Source organism: Monodon monoceros, unplaced genomic scaffold (assembly GCF_005190385.1).
Source record: "Monodon monoceros isolate NGI ecotype Baffin Bay Population unplaced genomic scaffold, NGI_Narwhal_1 Super_Scaffold_5, whole genome shotgun sequence".
NCBI classification, from domain to species: Eukaryota; Metazoa; Chordata; class Mammalia; order Artiodactyla; family Monodontidae; genus Monodon; species Monodon monoceros.
Window position 1 is genome coordinate 27,121,275 of NW_021703782.1, and position 20,927 is coordinate 27,142,201.

The following is a 20,927-nucleotide window of genomic DNA, read 5'->3' on the forward strand; positions in this document are numbered from 1 at the left end:
CTGGTGTTGTCTTCTGGCCACTTCCTTCTTACACTCTAGGCTACAGTCATTACATGCAGAAAGCATCAGAACTGTTTTCATTTATTAAAAAGTGCTGTGATCTTTGTTGCCTGAAGGCCTCTATAATTTTGTTTATAAGCGATAAATTTATTTATCTATTTTTGGCTGTGTTGGGTCTTTGTTGCTGCACGTGGGCTTTCTCTAGTTGCAGCAAGCGGGAGCTACTCTTGGTTGCGGTGCGTGGGCTTCTCATTGCCGTGGCTTCTTTGTTGCGGAGCACGGGCTCTAGGCACACTGACTTCAGTAGCTGTGGCATGTAGGCTCAGCAATTGTGGCTTGCGGGCTCTAGAGCACAGGCTCAGTAGTTGTGGCACACGGGTTTAGTTGCTCCGCGGTATGTGGGATCTTCCTGGACTGGGGATCGAACCCATGTCCCCTGCATTGGCAGGCAGATTCTTAACCACTGCGCCACTAGGGAAGTCCTCTCTGCAAATGTTGTTTGTTCCCTCTTCCTGGATTATTTTCCTGCTCTTTCCTATTCTTACCCATCCTTCAATTCTCACTCAGCTCATAGGTCATCTTCTCTGGGAAGCTCCCTGACTACTCTCCTCACTCTGCAGCAGTCAGGCTCCTCATGTGCTCCTATAACATCCCCTGTTTCATATTATAGCATTCACATGACTTTATAATTGGCTGTCTCTAGATTCCCCACTAAAATCTTAAGATACAGGTCATTTCTTTTGGGTACTTATAGTCCTGGAATAGTGGTTCTCAATACGTATATGCATTTTTTGCCACTCTATATTCACAACAGACTCCCATAATTAAAATAATTCATGAAAATCACTGTTTTAGTCCAGAGGTATCATACACATAAAAGGTTGTACATGAGATTTAGGACAAGTCCTATGCATTAACATGCATTGTTTGGATAGGTAATAGAGGAAATTAAATAAGGAACTGTATAAAATCTGACTCAGGATTTTCTTCTTAGAAAATAAGTTAATTATTATAAACTGTCTATTTCAATAATCCTGAAATAAAGTTAAATCATGCTAAAGAATATTTAGAGCTTTAAAAAAATCACAATATAAAGGGATAAATACAATTGACATAAACAGAATACTAATGCAATCATTCCCATTATTTCGATTACCTGTTAAGTTCATCCAGACATAAGCGCAGTGTTTCATATGTTGTTAGAGCAATTTCACATTTCCTCTGTTTCACACGAGTCAGTTCACTGTCTTTTTTGTTACCATGTAAAATAGTGACTCTGAAATATCCCCAGGTGTCCAGTTCATCCCTCCAGTTGTAGAGGACAGAAAGAGGAGCAACTATTAAGAACATCTGTAAAAAGAAGAAAAAAAATTTAATGATATAATTTTTTAAATGAAAAAGAACCCCAAAGTTAAATCCAGAATATCAATAGTCCTATTCCTTGATTTTTGACACTGTAGTTAATAAGTATAAATACAACTGAGAAACTGAATATATCTGGACTTAGAAGTCCATCAAAAAATACTGTTGTTTACTTAGCACCTTATTAGGAAAAAAATAGATACCCAACCTTGTCCAAAGGAGAAGCTATTTTTTATTTTCCCCCCAAAAGGAGTTGAGAGATAAGAAAAAAATAATTCTCCAAAACAAAAAAAAAAAGAGTATAATCAGGATCCCAGTAATAACTTCAAGGGCCATGTGGGTAATAGAAATATGCAAAGCAGGCCAGGTTTTTTATTGAAATGTGTGGTCTTCCAGAGCTCTCTTTCCTTTTCACTTTCCTAGTCCATTTCCTCTCTCCCTCTCTCAGATACTATCAGTTGATAACCTGGAAAATTCACTGGAAAATTGAAGCAATTAGAAGAAAACCTCTTCTCTTATCACTAGATCAATAACCTACCTATAATTACTTCTATATATTCTGCTCTCCCATCTATTACCATGGGTGAACTGTCCATGTTCTTTGCTAAAGACAAACCCTGAACTTATATAGTGGCTCCAATCACTTCCTGTCAACCTGAAGTCAATGATGAAGAAACTGTTCCCAATCTGCCCAACATGATTACATTTTGCTTTTCAATGGACCGCATACAACCCCAAGCAAACACATTCTAATATATATTTCTCAGCGTTAAAAAACAAACCTAACAAACAAAAAAATTCCTTCTTAAACCTACCTCTCTCTCTAGCTATCCCCCATTACTTTACTTTCTTTATAGAAATGATCCTCAGGAGTTATCAATACTTGCTGTCCCTACTTACTCTCCTCCTGTTCTCTCTTAACTCACGTAAGTGGGACTTCTGCCCTAACCCATTAAGATTAACAATATTTCTGTTTAATCTTGAAATAAATGTTTTGGGGTTTCACCAACCTTTCCTGTACTAATCCCAAATCCTGTTGTCATCAGCCATTTTAATTTTTAATGTTTTTATCTCTTACTGCTACCACTATTCCTAAGCTATTATCTTTAATAGGGTTTTAAGTAAGTTTCTTTTCTGCAGTTTTATACTTGTCCTACTTGATAAAGGTGAGCCAATTACACATACATACAAACAAAAAAATAAAATAACAAACAAAAAAATAATACAATACTACTCTAAATCCTACACTCTCTTCTATGAAACATTTCAGCTGGGCCATTTGTCAGCTGTAAGATGTCATATCTGTGACTTTGTTTTAGAAACAGGAAAAAGAAAAAAAAGAAGAGAAGATTAACCTACTAAATGTGAGAGTTCCTTTTTTCTACCCCAGCATCAAGCATATATAAGTACTTTTTTGTCATACGTGATTCATCTCAAATAGTTTCATCTTCTGGCTCGGAATTTATCCTACGAATTCCATTTTTCTCCTACTACTTTCAAATAAAAAATTTGGGCTCCAAGTAATAAGCCCAGTTATTGTCTTTGCCCAACCCCCCAACCTTTTTACTTTTTAATATCATAAGATGAAAATGTTATCCAAACTCCATCTGAGCGCTTTGAGCAGTTTTCCACTCGAGGGGTCATTCATCAAAGGTGTTAACGAATCTACACTTTACACTTTGTTGTATAGCAGAAACTAACACACCACTGTAAAGCAATTATACTCCAACAAACGTGCTAAAATAAATAAATTTAAAAAAATCCCAAACATAAAAAAAAAAAAGGTGCCAATGAACCTAAAGATTCCTAGAATCGGCCCTAAGATTCCAGAAGTTGTTTAAAAATTAAGACATTCCTTATAGACATTATTGGTCTTCCAAGTTGTAAAAGGTAAATCAAATGGATCAATAACTCATTTTAATACTAAAAGAGGTAAGAGAACTGAGTTATGCCATTTAACAGACATTAAACCAAGGACTTCACATAAAAATGCTATAAAGTAAAAATATTTATTATTTCCTTTTTAGAGATGAGAAAACTAAAGTATAGATGTGTTAAATAATATGCCCAAGGTCATAATGCTATAAAGTGGAAAAGTAAGTATTTGAACCCATGTCTGTGTAATTCCAAAGCTCTTAACCAACAATGATATATCATGTTAGCACCTTAAATCAGAAAGCCTATGACCTTGAGATGCATAACATTCTTATTTGCCACTGTAACTATGGTACTTTGTGCTGTGCTTAGAAAACAAAGGTGTTCAGTTGATAAATGAAATAATGAATAAAAGCATGTGTCAGTGGCAAGGTAGGAATAGCACTGTCTATGCAGAGGACAATGACAGACCACCAGAGCCAAAGTAAAAATTTCATATTGGAGGAAGTGTGATATCAAGCTGAAAAATAAAATGTACCTATATTGAGAGAACTTACAGACCATAAAATTGGAATTTTTGCTATTTAACTCAAAACTCTAAAGCATATTCCCTGTAATTAACTCTACAATCTTAATTCTTTCAAAAATGCCAAATCTAATTAATTTACATCCTAATTGTGCATAATTGATAACTTTTCCTTTGATATATTATGGCTATTTAATATACGGAAATTTAAGTTGAGAATCCACTCTAGGAGCCTCTGCAAATCCCTTTTAGAAAAGCAGCATAATAGTAATACCAAAACTTGAATAAACAGTCTAACAAAGTAGAAAATTATAGACCAATATCACTTAGATCAATGGAGAGCAAAACAATAAATATCATCTCTTCTAATTAAACAAAAGTAAATAAAACATGAGAATGGAAATGACAAGTAAAATTATATTTTCAGAAAACATAAGTAAAGCAAATAAATGAACAGTAAATTAACTAACAAGAATATTAAAGAATTAAGAAAGTCAAATTTAAAAATATATGTGGCACCTTAAATAACTTAGACCAGATTGACTTATAACTTATATACAAATGATTCCAAAAGCAGCAGAATGTATTCTTAAGTTCACATGCGACATTCTCCAGGATAGGCCATATGTTAAGCCATAAAAAAAGTCAATATATTTATGAAGGTTGTAATCATATCAAGCATCTTTCCTGATGACAGTGGTATAAAACTAGAAATCAATTACAAGACAAAAACTGGAAAATTCACAAATTTGTGTATATTAAACAACATGCTACTGAACAACCAATGAGTCAAAGAAGAAATCAAAGGAGGAATCAAAAAATACCTTAAGACAAATGAAAATGGAAATATAATGTACCAAAATTTATTGCTGCAGCAAAAGCAGTTCTATGAGGAAAGTTCATAGTGATAAATGACTACCTCAAGAAACAAAAAAATTCTCAAATACACAACCAAACTTACACCTCAAGGAACTAGAAAAACACAAACTAGAAAATGAAGCCTAAAGTTAGTAAAAGGAGGAAAATAATAAAGCTCAGAGTGGAAATAAACAAAATAGAGACTAAAAAGATGACAGACAAGGTTAATGAAACTAAGAGCCGATTCTCTGACAACACACGAAATTGGAAAACCTTTAGCTAGACATAACAGAAATAAAGATAGAGGGCTCAAATAAAATCAGAAATAAAAGAGGAGAACTTACAGTTGATACCACAGATATAAAAAGGATCATAAGAGACTACTACTAACAATTTTATGCCAACAAACTGGAAAACTAGAAGAAAGGGATATATTCTTAGAAACATACAATGTACCAAGACTGAATCATGAATAGAAAATCTGAACAGAACAGTTCCTAGTAAGGAAATTGAATAAGTAACCAAAAACCTCCAAATAAACAAAAGTTCAGGACCAGACAGCTTCACTGGTAAAATCTATCAAACATTCAAAGAAGAATTAATACCAATCCTTCTCAAACTTTTTGAAAAAAACAGAAGAGCAGTGGATGCTTCCAAACTTATTTTATAAGGCCCAATACCAAAACCAGACAAGGATACCACAAGAAAGGAAAATTATAGGCTATATCCCTGATGAACATAAATATAAAAATCCTCAATGAAATATTAGCAAAATGAATCCAACAATACATCAAAAATGATCATAAATTATTATCAAGTGAGATTTATTCCATAGATGCAAGGACGATTCAACATATGCAAATCAACTGCATGATACACCACATTAACAAAATGAAGAATAAACCATACAGTCATCTCAACAGAGCAGAAAAAGCATTTGAGGAAATTCAACATCCATTTATGATAAAAACTCAACAAATTGGGTACAGAGACAACATACCTCAACATAATAAAGGCCATATATGACCAGCACACAGTTACCATCATACTCAATAGTGAGAGCTGAAAGCTTTTCCTGTAAGACAAGGAACAAGACAAAGATGCACACTTTCACCACTTTTATTCCCATAGTACTGAAAATCCTAACCAGAGGGGAAAAAAAATCCAAATTTGAAAGGAAGTAAAACTGTCACTATTTGCCAAAGACACAGAAATACACGGAAAACCCTAAACATTCCACCAGAAAACTGTTAGAATTAATAAATTGATTAAAGTTACAGGATACAAAATCAATACAAAAATCCATTTCATTTTTACACACTAACAACTATTAGAAAGAGAAGTTAAGCAAACAATCTCATTTACAACTGTATCAAAAAGGATAAAATAATTAGAAATAAATTTAAACAAAGAAATAAAAAGCCTGTATACTGAAAACTATGAGACACTGATGAAAAAAACTTTAAATGTCACAAATAAATAGTAAGATAATCAATGCTCATGGAAGAATAAATATTGTCAAGATATCAATAAATGGTGCTGGAAAAACTGGATAACCACATGCAAAAGAATGAAATTGGGTCACTGTCTTATACCATACACAAAAATGAACTCAAAATGGATTAAAGACTTGAAATTAAGACCTGAAACCATAAAACTCCTAGAAGAAAACATATGCAGTAAGCTCCTTTACATCTTGACAAGATTTTTTTGATTTGACACCAAAGGCAAAGGCAACAAAAGCAAACACCAAAAAGTAGGACTACATCAAGCTAAAAAGCTTCTGTACAACAAAGAAAACCATCAACAAAATGAAAAGGAAATCTACTAAATGGGAGAAAATATTTGCAGACCATGTATATAACAAGGGGTTAATATCAAAAATATATGAAGAACTCAGTAGCAAAAAATCAAACAAGTAGCATCATTTGCAAGATAATTAAAGAAATAGTGTACAGTAAATAAAATACTGGAAAAATTTTTGTTTAATCACCATTGAAATTGTGTCTGATGTTGGTATTATGACTGCTAGAAAAATCCTCCCTCTCTGCATTAATACTGATTATGGATTTTACACAGAATCTTTGAAGTTTTATTATACAAGATAGTAGTATTTTTAAAAGAATTTACTTTGATTCATTTTCATAAAGACTGAATCCCAATCTTAACAGCCTAAATCTAAAGAATCATTCCAAGAATATTTGAAACGTATAGTTTGTATCTTTTCCTTTAGGAATTTATTCTTGGCACAAAACATCTATTTCACACATTCTTAGATGATTTATTCACACTTGAAAAGGTTAAAAATATATATAAGATGCATCGTGTATCACACATACATACCTCAAACCCATCACTCCTTAATTGATAATATTTTAATTCATTAAAAGGATTTTTTTCAAGTATTTCGAACATTAATTTTTCAATATTCCATTGCAATTTTGGCATTAGCATAATAAATATAAAGAAATTTATTTCTCTTCTAGCTATTTAATAGACTATCTTTTAAATTTATTTATTTATGGCTGTGTTGGGTCTTCATTTCTGTGTGAGGGCTTTCTCTAGTTGTGGCAAGGAGGGGCCACTCTCCATCACGGTGCATGGGCCTCTCACTATCGCGGCCTCTCTTGTTGCGGAGCACAGGCTCCAGACGCACAGGCTCAGTAATTGTGGCTCACGGGCCCAGTTGCTCCATGGCATGTGGGATCTTCCCAGACTAGGGCTTGAACCCGTGTCCCCTGCATTGGCAGGCAGATTCTCAACCACTGTGCCACCAGGGAAGCCCAATAGACTATCTTTTAAAAATGCACTGAGGTTTTAAATGGATCAAGACAAATTTATCTTTTGTAAATTTCATCACACAAAATTATAAGTTTTGTTTGGATTTGCTTCTGGGGAATACTGTAGGATGTCACTGGTAATCTCATTAAAAACATTCTTTATAGAATTCCAGTTCAAATGATTAACTAAACACATGCATTTATTGATGCCAATAAAACAAAAGGACAAATATAAAAATCAATCCATAATAGCAGTAAAATGCCTGGAAGGGCACTACCGGATGATCAGAACACTACAAAAACAGATGAGAACTGACATACTTGAAGACCTGAGGAATCCATCCTTTACCTACATAAGAGAAAATTTCCAAAAAAAAAAAAAAAAAAAAGAAAACCCACAAAGTGAGTTTTCCTAGAAGAAACTTAAATATGACAACAACCAACAAAATAAAACAACAACAAAAAACTCAATGAAGAACAGACAGTTGGAAGGACTGGGTCATGGAAACGAATGGAACATTAAATGTAAATAGATTAAATTCTCCAATCAAAAGACATAAAGTGGTTGAATGGATTTTTTTTAAAAAAGACCCAAACACATATTACCAATGAAATTCACTTCAGCTTTAAAGACACATATAAACTTAAGGTGAGTGGATGGAAAATGATATTCCATGCAAATGGAAACCAAAAGAAAGTGAGGATAGCTATTCTTAGAGACAAAGAAGGTCATTAGATCATGATAAAAGGGTCAATTCATCAAGAGGATGTAACAGCTGTAAATATTTATACACCCAATATCAGAACACCTACGTATATAAAGGAAATATTAACAGATGTGAAGAGGAAAAAAATGACAACAATAAAATAATAGGGAACTTCAATACTCCACTTTCAACAATGGATCACTCAGACAGAAAATCAATAAAGAAACATTGAACTTAAACTACACATTGGATCAGATGGACCTAGTGACACATACAGAACATTCAACAGGAGCAGAATACATATTCTTCTCAAGCACATATGGAACATTCTCCAGGACAGATAAAATGTTATGAGACAAGACAAGTCTTAATAAACTTAAGAAGACTGAAATCATATCAAATATCTTATCACATAATGGTATGATATCAAAGGGGAAAACTAAAAAATCCACAAATATGTCGAGATTAAATAATATGCTCCTCAACAGCCAATGGGTCAAAGAAGAAATCAAAAACGAAATCAAAAAATACCTTAAGACAAATGAAAACTGAAACACAACATACCAAAACTTATGGGACACAGCAAAAGGAGTTCTAAGAGGGAAGTATATAGTGATAAATGCCTATATTAAAAAAAAAAAAGTCATATATACAACCCAACTTTATACCTTAAGAATCTAGAAAAAGAGGAACAAATTAAGCCCAAAGTTAGAAGGAAAGAAACAACAAAGATCAGAGAGGATAAATGAAATAGAGACTAGAGAGATAATAGAAAAAATTAATAAAACTAAGGGCTGTTTTTTGAAAAGATAAACAAAACTGACACCCTTAACTAGACTAAGAAAAAGAGAGAAGGCTCAAATAAATATAATTAGAAATGAAACAGAAGACATTACAAATAATAACACAGAAATACAAAGGATCATGTGAAATTACTCTGCACTATTATACACCACCAAATTAGATAAGCTAGAAGAAATGGACAAATTACTATAAACAGACAACCTACCAAGACTGAATCATGAAGAAACAGAAAATCAGAACGGAACAATTACTAGTAAGGAGAGTCAATCATTAACCAAAAACCTCCAAACAAACAAAAATCTAGGACCAGACACCTTCACTGGTAAATTCTACCAAATTAACACCAATTCTTCCCACATTCTTCCAAAAAACATAGAAAAGGAGGTGATACTTCCAAACATTTACAAGGCCAGCATTACCCTGATACCAAAACCAGACAAGAACACCACAAGAAAGGAAAATTACAGGCTAATATCCCTGATAAACATAAATCCTCAGTGAAATACTAGCAAACTGAATTCAACAATACATTAAAAGGATCATACACCATCGTCAAGTGAGATTTATTCCAGGGATGCAAGGATGGTCCAACACATTCAAATCAATCTGAAAACAAAGCTAAAAACAGTACTTGAACTCTTGAAAACTTAAAACACATTAAGAATTATAATGCTTCTTTAGGGTCAAATTTAAATTGACACTAAGAATGGACCTAGGGCTTCCCTGGTGGCGCAGTGGTTGGGAGTCCATCTGCCGATGCAGGGGACGCAGGTTTGTGCCCTGGTCTGGGAGGATCCCACATGCCACGGAGTGGCTGGGCCCGTGAGCCATGGCTGCTGGGCCTGCGCGTCCGGAGCCTGTGCTCCGCAACGGGAGAGGCCACAACAGTGAGAGGCCCGCGAACCGCAAAAAAAAAAAAAGAATGTACCTATGTTATTGAAAATAATAGGAAATTTAAAGTAATAAGATTTTTTAATACCTTAAGCCAATACTTCTCAAAATTTTACACTGAAATGCCCTTAATCATAGACAAGAGTAAACTTGGACTTCTCAGCAATCTTATATATAAGAAATATGTAAAAGACACTGTTTAAAAACGTGCAGAAAGTGGATCATCGCCATAATATGGTAAGGATTTCACGAAATCAGTTAAACTTTATTTCTATCCAGTTTCCTGGATGCTGAGGACAATATAAAAGTCAGACACATACCTATAGTACACCTTTCTTTTTTGCATTTCATTTTTTTTTAGAAATCTTTTATTTTTTATAAGAATTATGTATAAGATATTTATAAACACACATTTACAAAGGAGAAAGCTGAAGAATGGATATGAATAGCATTAACAGTCACATGGGCAGAGACAGTGACAAGCCTAGACCTTAGCCTTTCTGATTCCAACTTTGATGTTCCTTGTATAGGATGGATTTGTTTCATATATTCAGGAGGTAATTATTCTGCTATGCAACTTTATCATTGAGGCACCTGTGTTAGCAATATCTACTACTGTCTGTATTTCATTCTCACATAGATAAAAAACAATACAATGGACTTCAATTAACTTTACATACACATTCATGGAAATTTAACAAATTAATCAAATTAAGTCATGTAAATCTTGCCAAGCAAAAGATTGAAAGCCCCAACCCACCCCCAAAATTCAAACTGAAATTACATTTTGCTACTTTCAGAGTCAATCATATCTAACTTGAGGACAAAACTGATAATCCTTCAGAAATTAGGTCTATGAAATAAATGTTTAAATAATGTCTTTAAATCCTTATGTTTTAAATTTATATTATAATGTATAATGTTTAAAAGTTTCCAGACACTTTTGCAATACCAGCTTCATGAACTGTACATTTCTAGATATCTTACCTTTTTTGCTGTAGAAGAAAGGGGTTCCTTTTTCATACTTCTTAGTAAAAACTCTGGCATATTATTTTCAATATCTTCACGAGTTCCCTTTTTACCCAAAACTGCAGCCAAAAATGAAATAACCTACGGAGAAAAAATCCAATTTTTTCAATCACTGTGTATCGTGATGGACAAAATTTTACTGTTTACCTGAATACTCAGTAAGTGACAATTTGAGTATGTACAAATAGATTTGCTGGGAGGAAACACAATATGAACCACTAGTATCAGTTTTCTTTATTTGTATTAACAAACAAATCTATAATATAAAAGTTACCCTTGAATGCAATAAAAAAAAATTAAAATAAAAATTCTCACATTGCCATCTCTTCCATGATAAGTTCTACTCACTCAATGAATTCATTCTTGATCTCATCAGTTGAGATATCATATTCTCTATTACAATAAACTGTGTACATTCCTTTTTCCTTGTAGAAAATAAACTCATTAAAGGGGTAATACTTGGCTCAAAAATTTGTGCATTTTTCTGTATCCAATACATATAGGTGGAATGACAGAATGTTATTTTAAGATAAACTAAGGCAATTCATCATTATACACACCATTCTGAATAACAGCTATTCTCCAAATATCAAATGAGAAAGACAAAAAGACATAGGAAAAAAGGAAATGTAACTTCATACAATGAAAAGCAAGAGATATTTAAACTAGACCTTGGTTCAAATTTCAACCTAAGTTGCTTGGCAGATATGTGAACTTGGGCAACTAAGTTAATCTCTTTGAATAACTAAAATTGTATGAAAATACCAAATATAATACTGGAAGAGTTGTTTTAAATATTAAGGGGAAAATATATGAGGTATACATATATATGGGGGAAAATAACTGATCATTACTTTAGAAAAATAAGTTATACAAATATTAAAATCTAAAGAAAAAATATGAGAGAATTAGAAAAACTATCAAAAAATAGTGTTTTCAACATGGTGTAGATCCTACAATGTGAATCTCAAATGATAGAAGAAAAAGAATGGTGCAGAAGTATTTGAAGAGGTAAGGGCTGAAAGCTTTCAAAAACTGATTTCAAAAATCAAGCCATACACAGAGGTTAAGAATCCATCTGCCAATGCAGGGAACAAGGGTTCAACCCCTGGTGCAGGAAGATCCCACATGCCGCGGAGCTACTGAGCCCACGCACCACAACTACTGAGCCTGCGCTCTAGAGGCCATGCTCCACAACAAGAGAAGCCACTGCAATGAGTAGCCCGCGTACTGCAACGAAGAGTAGCCCTCACTTGCTGCAGCTAGAGAAAGCCTGTACACAGCAAAGAAGACCCAGCACAGCCAAAAATAGATTAAATAATTTTTTTAAAAAGCCACATATTCCATGTCGACTAAGAACATGAAGCCAAAAAAAAAAAAATCCACAAGTAGTCCCTGCAGGGAAAAAACTGCTCAAAATTTGAGACAGAAATATATTAAAAGTGGTCAGAGGAAAAAACAGATTATCTATTAAGCAACAATTAGACAAATAGCTGATCTTGCAGCAAAAACAGTGGAGACACTATACAACGGAGTGATATTTTTATTTAGGTCTTTAATCCATTTTGACTTTATTTTTTGTATATGGTGTTAGAGAATCTTCTAATTTCATTCTTTACATGTAGCTGTCCAGTTTTCCCAGTGCCACTAATTAAAGAGACTGTTTTTTCTCCACTGTATATTCTTGCCTCCTTTGTCATAGATTAATTGACCATAGGTGCATGGGTTTATTTCTGGATTTTCTATCCTGTTCCACTGATCTATGTCTGTTTTTGTGCCAGTATCATATACCTTTGATTATTGAAGCTTTATAGAACAGTCTGAAGTCAGGGAGCCTGATTCCCCCAACTCTGTTTTTTCTTTCTCAAGATTACTTTGTCTATCTGGGGTCTTTTGTGTTTCCATACAAATTTTAAAATTTTTTGCTCTACTTCTGTGAAAAATGCCATTGGTAATTTGATAGGGATTGCATTGAATCTGTCACTGCCTAAATGTAAAAAACTGCTAAAGAAAAACACAGGCAGAACACTCTGACATAAAATGCAGCAATATCTTTTTGGATCCGTCTCCTAGAGTAATGGAAATAAAAATAAACTGGGACCTAATTAAATTGAAAACCTTTTCCACAGCAAAGGAAACCATAAACAAAACAAAAGACAACCTACATAATGGGAGAAAATATTTGCAAATGATGTGACTAACAAGGGATTAATTTCCAAAATACACAAATAGCTCATACAACTCAACATCAATAAAACAAACAACTCAACCAAAAAATGGGGAGAAGATCTAAATAGACATTTCTCCGAAGAAGACATAAAGATGGCCAAAAGGAACATGAAAAAAATGCTCAACATCACTAATTATTAGAGAAATGCAAATCAAAACTACAACGAGGTATCACCTCACTCCAGGCAGAATGGCCATCATCAAAAAGTCTATAAATAATAAATGCTGGAGAGGTTGTGGAGAAAAAGGAACCCTCCTACACTGTTGGTGGGAATGTAAGTTGGTACAGACACTATGGAGAACAGTATGGAGGTTCTGTTCACAATATGTGTGCCACTTACACAAAAAACATCTACAACAAGAGGTAGAGAAAGACCATTCAAACAAAAACCCAACGAAAGTTGATATAGCTATATTAATATAATACTGAGGCAAAAAGCATTACTATATTAAAGAGGCACACTTGATACTGATTAATTCATTTGGAAGTTATACGAAGTGTAAATTACTAAAGAAGAAACATTTACTGAAACAAAAGTAGTCAAATTGATATGCACAATGGTAGATTTTGAAATAACTTAGTAAGAAAACAAAGAAATCAGTAAAGATATAGAATATTTGAATAAAATGGTAAGCAAACTTTATCTAATAAACATTTGATAGACCACTGTAAACTACAGCAAAACATAGTTTCACTTAAAGTACACATAAAATATTTACCAAATTTGACATGAAAGTCATAGAGCAAATCTTAATATATCCAACAGACAAAAATCATACAGAATATGTTCTTTGGTCACAGTGCAAGAAATCAGAAATAACAAAAAATATAAACAGAAAATCCCCAAATATTTGGAACGTAAGGAATATATTTCAAAGTGGAACTCACAGTGGAGATTAGAAAATATTTAAGTTGAATACTAATGAGTAATAATTACATATTAAATTTGTGGAATACACTTAAAGCCATGCTTTATGAACTTAAATGCATATATATTAGGACAGAAGAGAACCAGCTAATAAAATATTTAAGAATCTATCTGAAAAATATATAAAAATAACAGAAAACTTAACACACAAAAATAGAATTATAAAGCATGAAAAAGCATAAAATAAAAAAGATTGACAAAGCCAAATGATCCTTCTGTTAAAAGATTTTTAAAAGTGATGACCCCTAGAAAATTGATTAAAAAAAAGAGAAACTAACAGAACACGCAAACACACAAAAAAATATGTATAAGACATAATAAACATTGTTACGCCAATAACTGTGAAATTTTAGGTGAAATGGAAAAATAGAACTTATCAACACTGAAACAAGAAGAAATGGAAATTTTACATATTCAAATAACTATTATAGAAATCTAAATACATAATTACAAACCTTCTACAAAGAAAACTAAGGGTCAAATAGCCACCGATAAAGTCTACCAATGCTAAAGAAAGCTATAATGCCAGTCTTAGACAAACTCTTCCAGATTTTAGAAAAAGGGAGAAATGTTCTCAACTCATTTTATGAGTTCAACATAACCTTGATAAGGAAATCTAACAAAAATATGGGAAATTTACAGGCCAATTTCTCACACTCACATAGAAGCAAAACTCTTAAAGTATTAGCAAATGGAACATAGAAATGTAAAAAAGAAATATATACTAACACCAAGTTTGGTTGACTCTGGAAATGTGATGTTGGTTTAACCTTCAAAATTTAGATAACTAGTATCTTAGGTATTACACTTAGCTTTCCTAACTCTTAGCTTCCTTAAAATAAAAATAAATTAAAATAGGACAGTCTATTGGGTTGGCCAAAAGGTTTGCTCTGTTTTTTCCATAAGATGGTTCTAGTAGCACTTAGTTGTCTTCTAACTTCATTCAAAACAATTTTGTTAGATTGTATGTGACAGCTGTCATATCAGTGTGCATTTAAAAAAAAAACATCAAAATTGGTGAATTTTTGTGTAGCCATTTTAATATTGAGATTGGAAGAAAAAAAGTGATGACAGGGAAAAATCTACAACCAACATTACTCTACTGAGCAAGGATCTCATTCAGATTTGACGGAGAAACTAAAACCTTTACAGACAAGCAAAAGCTAACAGAATTCAGCACAACCAAACCAGCCTTTCAACAAATGCTAAAGGAACTTCTCTAGGCAGGAAACACATGAGAAGGAAAAGACCAACAATAACAAACCCAAAACAATTAAGAAAATGGTAATAAGAACATACATATCGATAATTACCTTAAATGTAAATGGGTTAAATGCTCCAACCAAAAGACACAGACTGGCTGAATGGATACAAAAAAAGACCAGTATATATGCTGTCTAAAAGCGACCCACTTCAGACCTAGGGACACATACAGACTGAAAGTGAGGGGACGGAAAAAGATATTCCATGCAAATGGAAATCAAAAGAGGCTGGAGTAGCAATTCTTATATCAGACAAAATAGACTTTAAAACAAAGACTATTACAAGAGACAAGGACACTACATAAAGATTAAGAGATCAATCCAGAAAGAAGATATAACAATTGTAAAAATTTATGCACCCAAAATAGGAGCACCTCAATACATAAGGCAAATAGTAACTAACAACCATAAAATGGGAAATTGACAGTAACACAATCATAGTAGGGGATTTTAATACCCCACTTTTATCAATGAACAGATCATCCAAAATGAAAATAAATAAGGAGACACAAGCTTTAAATGATACATTAAACAAGACGGACTTAATGATATTTATAGGACATTCCATCCAAAAACAACAGAATACACCATGTTCTAAAGTTTTCATGGAACATTCTCCAGGACAGACCATATCTTGGGTCACAAATCAAGCCTTGATATATTTAAGAAAATTGAAATCGTATCAAGTGTCTTTTCGGACCACAAGGCTATGAGGCTGGATATCAATTACAGTAAAAAAACTGTAAAAAAATACAAACACATGGAGGCTAAACAATACACTACTTAATAACCAAGCGATCACTGAAGAAATCAAGGAGGAAATCAAAAAATACCTAGAAACAAATGACAATGAAAACAAGGTGAACCAAAGCTTATGGGATGCAGCAAAAGCAGTTCTAAGAGGGAAGTTTATGGCAATACAATCCTACCTTAAGAAAAAAGAAACAACTCAAATAAACAACCTAAACTTACACCTAAAGCAATCAGAGAAAGAAGAACAAAAAAAACCCAAAGTTAGCAGAAGGAAGGAAATCATAAAGATCAGATCAGGAATAAATGAAAAAGAAAGGAAGGAAACGATAGCAAAGATCAATAAAACTAAAAGCTGGTTCTTTGAGAAAATAAACAAAATTGATAAACCACTAGCCAGACTCATCAAGAAAAAAACAGAGAAGACCCAAATCAATAGAATTAGAAATGAAACAGGAAAAGTAACAACTGACACTGCAAAAATACAAAGGATCATGAGAGATTACTACAAGCAACTATATGCCAATAAAATGGACAACCTGGAAGAAATGGACAAATTCTTAGAAATGCACAACCTTCCGAGACTGAACCAGGAAGAAATAGAAAATCTGAACAGACCAATGACAAATACTGAAATGGAAACTGTGATTAAAAATCTTCCAACAGGGCTTCCCTGGTGGCGCAGTGGTTGAGAGCCCACCTGCCGATGCAGGGGACACAGGTTCATGCCCCAGTCCGGGAGGATCCCACATGCCGTGGAGCAGCCAGGCCCATGAGTCATGGCCACTGGGCCTGCACGTCGGAGCCTGTGCTCCGCAACGGGAGAGGCCACAACAGTGAGAGGCCCGCAGTATTGCAAAAAAAAAAAAAAAAAAAAAAAAAATCTTCCAACAAAAAGCCCAGGACAAGATGGCTTCACAGGCGAATTCTATCAAATATTTAGAGAAGAGCTAAGCCCAATCCTTCTGAAACTCTTCCAAAATATAGCACAAGGAGGAACACTCACAAACTCATTCTACGAGGCCACCATCACCCTGACACCAAAACCAGACAAAGATGTCGCAAAGAAAGAAAACTACAGGCCAATATCACTGATGAACTGAGATGCAAAAATCCTGAACAAAATACCAGCAAACAGAATCCAACAGCATATTAAAAGGATCATATACCATGATCAAGTGGGGTTTATCCCAGGGATGCAAGAATTCTTCAATATACGCAAATCAATCAATATGATACACCATATTTACAAACTGAAGGAGAAAAACCATATGATCATCTCAATAGATGCAAAAAGAGCTTTTCACAAAATTCAGCACCCATTTATGATAAAAACTCTCCAGAAAGTGGGCACAGAGGGAACCTACCTCAACATAATAAAGGCCGTATATGACAAACCCACAGCAAACATCATTCTCAATGGTGAAAAACTAAAAGCATTTCCTCTAAGACCAGGAACAAGACAAGGATGTCCACCCTCACCACTATTATTCACCATAGTTTTGGAAGTTGTAGCCACAGCAATCAGAGAAGAAAAAGAAATAAAAGGAATACAAATTGAAAAATAGCAAGTAAAACTGTCACTGTTTGCAGATGACATGATACTATACATAGAGAATCCTAAAGATGCCACCAGAAAACTACAAGAGCTAATCAATGAATTTGGTAAAGATGCAGGATAGAAAATTAATGCACAGAAGTCTCTTGCATTCCTATACACTAATGATGAAAAATCTGAAAGAGAAATTAAATAAACACTCCCATTTACCATTGCAACATAAAGAGTAAAATACCTAGGGATAAATCTACCTAGGGAGACAAAAGACCTGTATGCAGAAAACTACAAGACACTGATGAAAGAAAGTGAAGATGATACAAACAGATGGAGAGATATACCATGTTTTTGGATTGGAAGAATGAATATTGTGAAAATGACTATAATACCCAAAGCAATCTACAGATTCAATGCAATCCCTATCAAATTACCAAAGTCTTTTTTAACAGAACTGGAAGAAAAAAATCTTAAAATTTGTATGGAGACACAAAAGACCCCAAATAGCCAAAGCAGTCTTGAGGGAAAAAAACAGAGCTGGAGGAATCAGACTCCCTGACTTTAGACTATAGTACAAAACTACAGTAATCAAGACAATATGGTACTGGCACAAAAACAGAAATGCAGATCAATGGAACAGGATAGAAAGCCCAGAGATAAACCCACGCAGGTATGGTCAACTAATCTATGACAAAGGAGGCAAGGATACACAGTGGAGAAAAGACAGTCACTTCAATAAGTGATGCTGGGAGAATTGGACAGCTACATGTAAAATAATGAAATTGGAACACTCCCTAACACCATACACAAAAATAAAATCAAGATGGATTAGTGACCTAAATGTAAGACTGGACACTATAAAACTCTTAGAGGAAAACATAGGAAGAACACTCTTTGACATAAATCACAGCAAGATCTTTTTTGATCCACCTCCTAGAATAATGTAAATAAAAAGAAAAATAAACAAATGGGACCTAATGAAAGTTAAAAGTTTTTGCACAGCAAAGGACACTACAATCCAGACGAAAAGATAACCCCCAGAGTGGGAGAAAGTATTTGCAAAGGTATTAACGGACAAAGGATTAATCTTCAAAATATATAAACAGCTCATGCAGCTCAATATTAAAAAAACAAACAACCCAATCCAAAACTGGGCAGAAGACCTAAATAGACATTTCTCCAAAGAAGACATACAGATGGCCAAGAAGCACATAAAAAGCTGCTCCACATCACTAATTATTAGAGAAATGTAAATGAAAACTACAATGAGGTGTCATCTCACACCAGTTAGATTGGGTATCATCTGAAAATCTGCAAACAACATGCTGGAGAGGGCCTGGAGAAAAGGGAACCCTCTTGCACTGTTGGTGGAAATGTAAATTGATACAGCCACTATGGAGAACAGTATGGAGGTTCCTTAAAAATCTAAAAATAGAATCATATGACCCAGCAATCTCACTACTGGGCATATATCCAGAGAAAACCATAATTCAAAAAGACACATGCACCCCAATGTTCATTGCAGCACTATGTACAATAGCCAGGAAATGGAAGCAACCTAAATGCCCATCGACAGATGAACGGATAAAGTAGATGTGGTATATATATACAATGGAATATTGTTCAGCCATAAAAAAGAATGAAATTGGGTGACGTGGATGAAATTAGAGACATGGATGGATCTAGAGACTGTCATACAGAGAGGAATAAGTTAAAAAGAGAAAAACAAATATCGTATATTAACACATATATGTGGAACCTAGAAAAATGGTACAGATGAACTGGTTTGCAGGGCAGAAACTGAGACACAGATGTAGAGAACAAACGTATGGATACCAAGAGGGGAAAGTGGTGGGGGTGGGGGTGGTGGTGCGATGAATTGGGAGATTTGGATTGACATATATACACTAATATGTATAAAATGGATAACTAATAAAGAACCTGCTGTATAAAAAAATTAAGTTAAATTCAAGAAAAACAAAAAAAAATTGAGTGTTCAGTACAGTAAAACTGAACAATGACACAATAAAAAGACTAGAATCAAGACTCATACATATATGGACAGCCAGCTCAACTGAAAAATGGGCAAAGGACTTGTATCTTAGTCACTTTGGAGTGCTGTAACAAATTACCATAGACTGGATGGCTTAAATATCAAACTTTCATTTCTCAGAGTTCTGGGGGCTAGGAATTTCAAAATCAATGTGCTGGTAGATCTGATGTCTGGTGAAAGCCCACTTCCTGTTTTGCAGATGGCAGTCATCTTGTATCCTCAGATGACAGAAAGCAGACTGAGGGGGTACTTCCTAGTAACTCTTCTTACAAAGCCACTAACACCATCATGAGGGTTTCACACTCATGACCTAATTGCCTTCCAGAGGCCCCATCTCCAAACACCATCATATTGGGGATTAGAGTTTTAACAAATGAATTTTCGGGAGATGCAAACATTCTATCTATAGCAACATGAATACACAATTCTCCAAAGAAGATATACAAAATGGCCAAAAAGCACATGAAAAGTTGTTCAACACCGTTGATCATTACAGAAATGCAAATCAAAACCACAGTGAGGTACCACTTCATATGCACTAGGATAGCTACTATGAAGAAAACAGAAAATAACAGTGTTGAGAAGGATGTGAAGAAACATGAAACCTCATACATTGCTAGTGGGAATGTAATATGGTGCAGCCATTGTGGAAAATGGTTTAGCAGTTGCACAAAAAATTAAACATAGAATTACCATATGACCTAGTAATTCCACTCCTAGGTATATATACAAGGGAAATGAAAGCATATGTCCACAAAGAAACTTATACACAAATGTGTATAACTGCATTATACACAGTAGCCAAAACGTAGAAACAACCCAAATGTCCATCAAAGGATAAATGGGTAAACAAAATTGTTGTATTTACATGCAATTGAATATTATTCAGCCATAAAAAGGATGAAGTACTGATACATGCTACAACTTGGATGAGCCTTGAAAGCATTACACTAAATGAAAGCACCAGACACAAAAAGTCACAACTGTATTTCCTTTATATGAAATATTCAGAAAAAGCAAATCTATAGATGCAGAAGATCAATTAGTGGTTGGCAAGGGATGGTGGGAAGGGGAAAAGAAAACTGATTACTTAATGCGTACGGGGTATTGTTCTGTGGAGATGCAAAAGTTGTGAAACCAGAGAGAGATGGGGGTTGCACAACACTGTGAATGCACTAAATGCCACTGAATTGCAAAAATTGAAATGGTTAATTTATGTTACGTGAATTTCATCTCAATAAAAAAGTTATACCTTACAGTTTTATGAGTATGCATTTATGTATGATATAATCACTATTATTTTAGTTCTTGAGAAAAAGA

At 34.0% G+C, this 20,927-nt stretch overlaps 1 protein-coding gene across 6 annotated transcripts in view; it reads right to left on the reverse strand.

Moving 5' to 3' along the window:
* The window catches only part of ERCC6L2 (ERCC excision repair 6 like 2), a 138,694-nt gene that overhangs the window by 94,171 nt on the left and 23,596 nt on the right, over window positions 1-20,927 (reverse strand). For all 6 annotated transcript variants that reach the window (XM_029201776.1, XM_029201775.1, XM_029201777.1 and 3 more), the window contains 2 exons: window positions 10,791-10,913; window positions 1,157-1,350 (listed from right to left, as the gene is read on the reverse strand). In XM_029201776.1, the coding sequence (XP_029057609.1) occupies window positions 1,157-1,350; window positions 10,791-10,913 (317 nt within the window). The remainder of the gene's footprint in view (window positions 1-1,156; window positions 1,351-10,790; window positions 10,914-20,927) is intronic.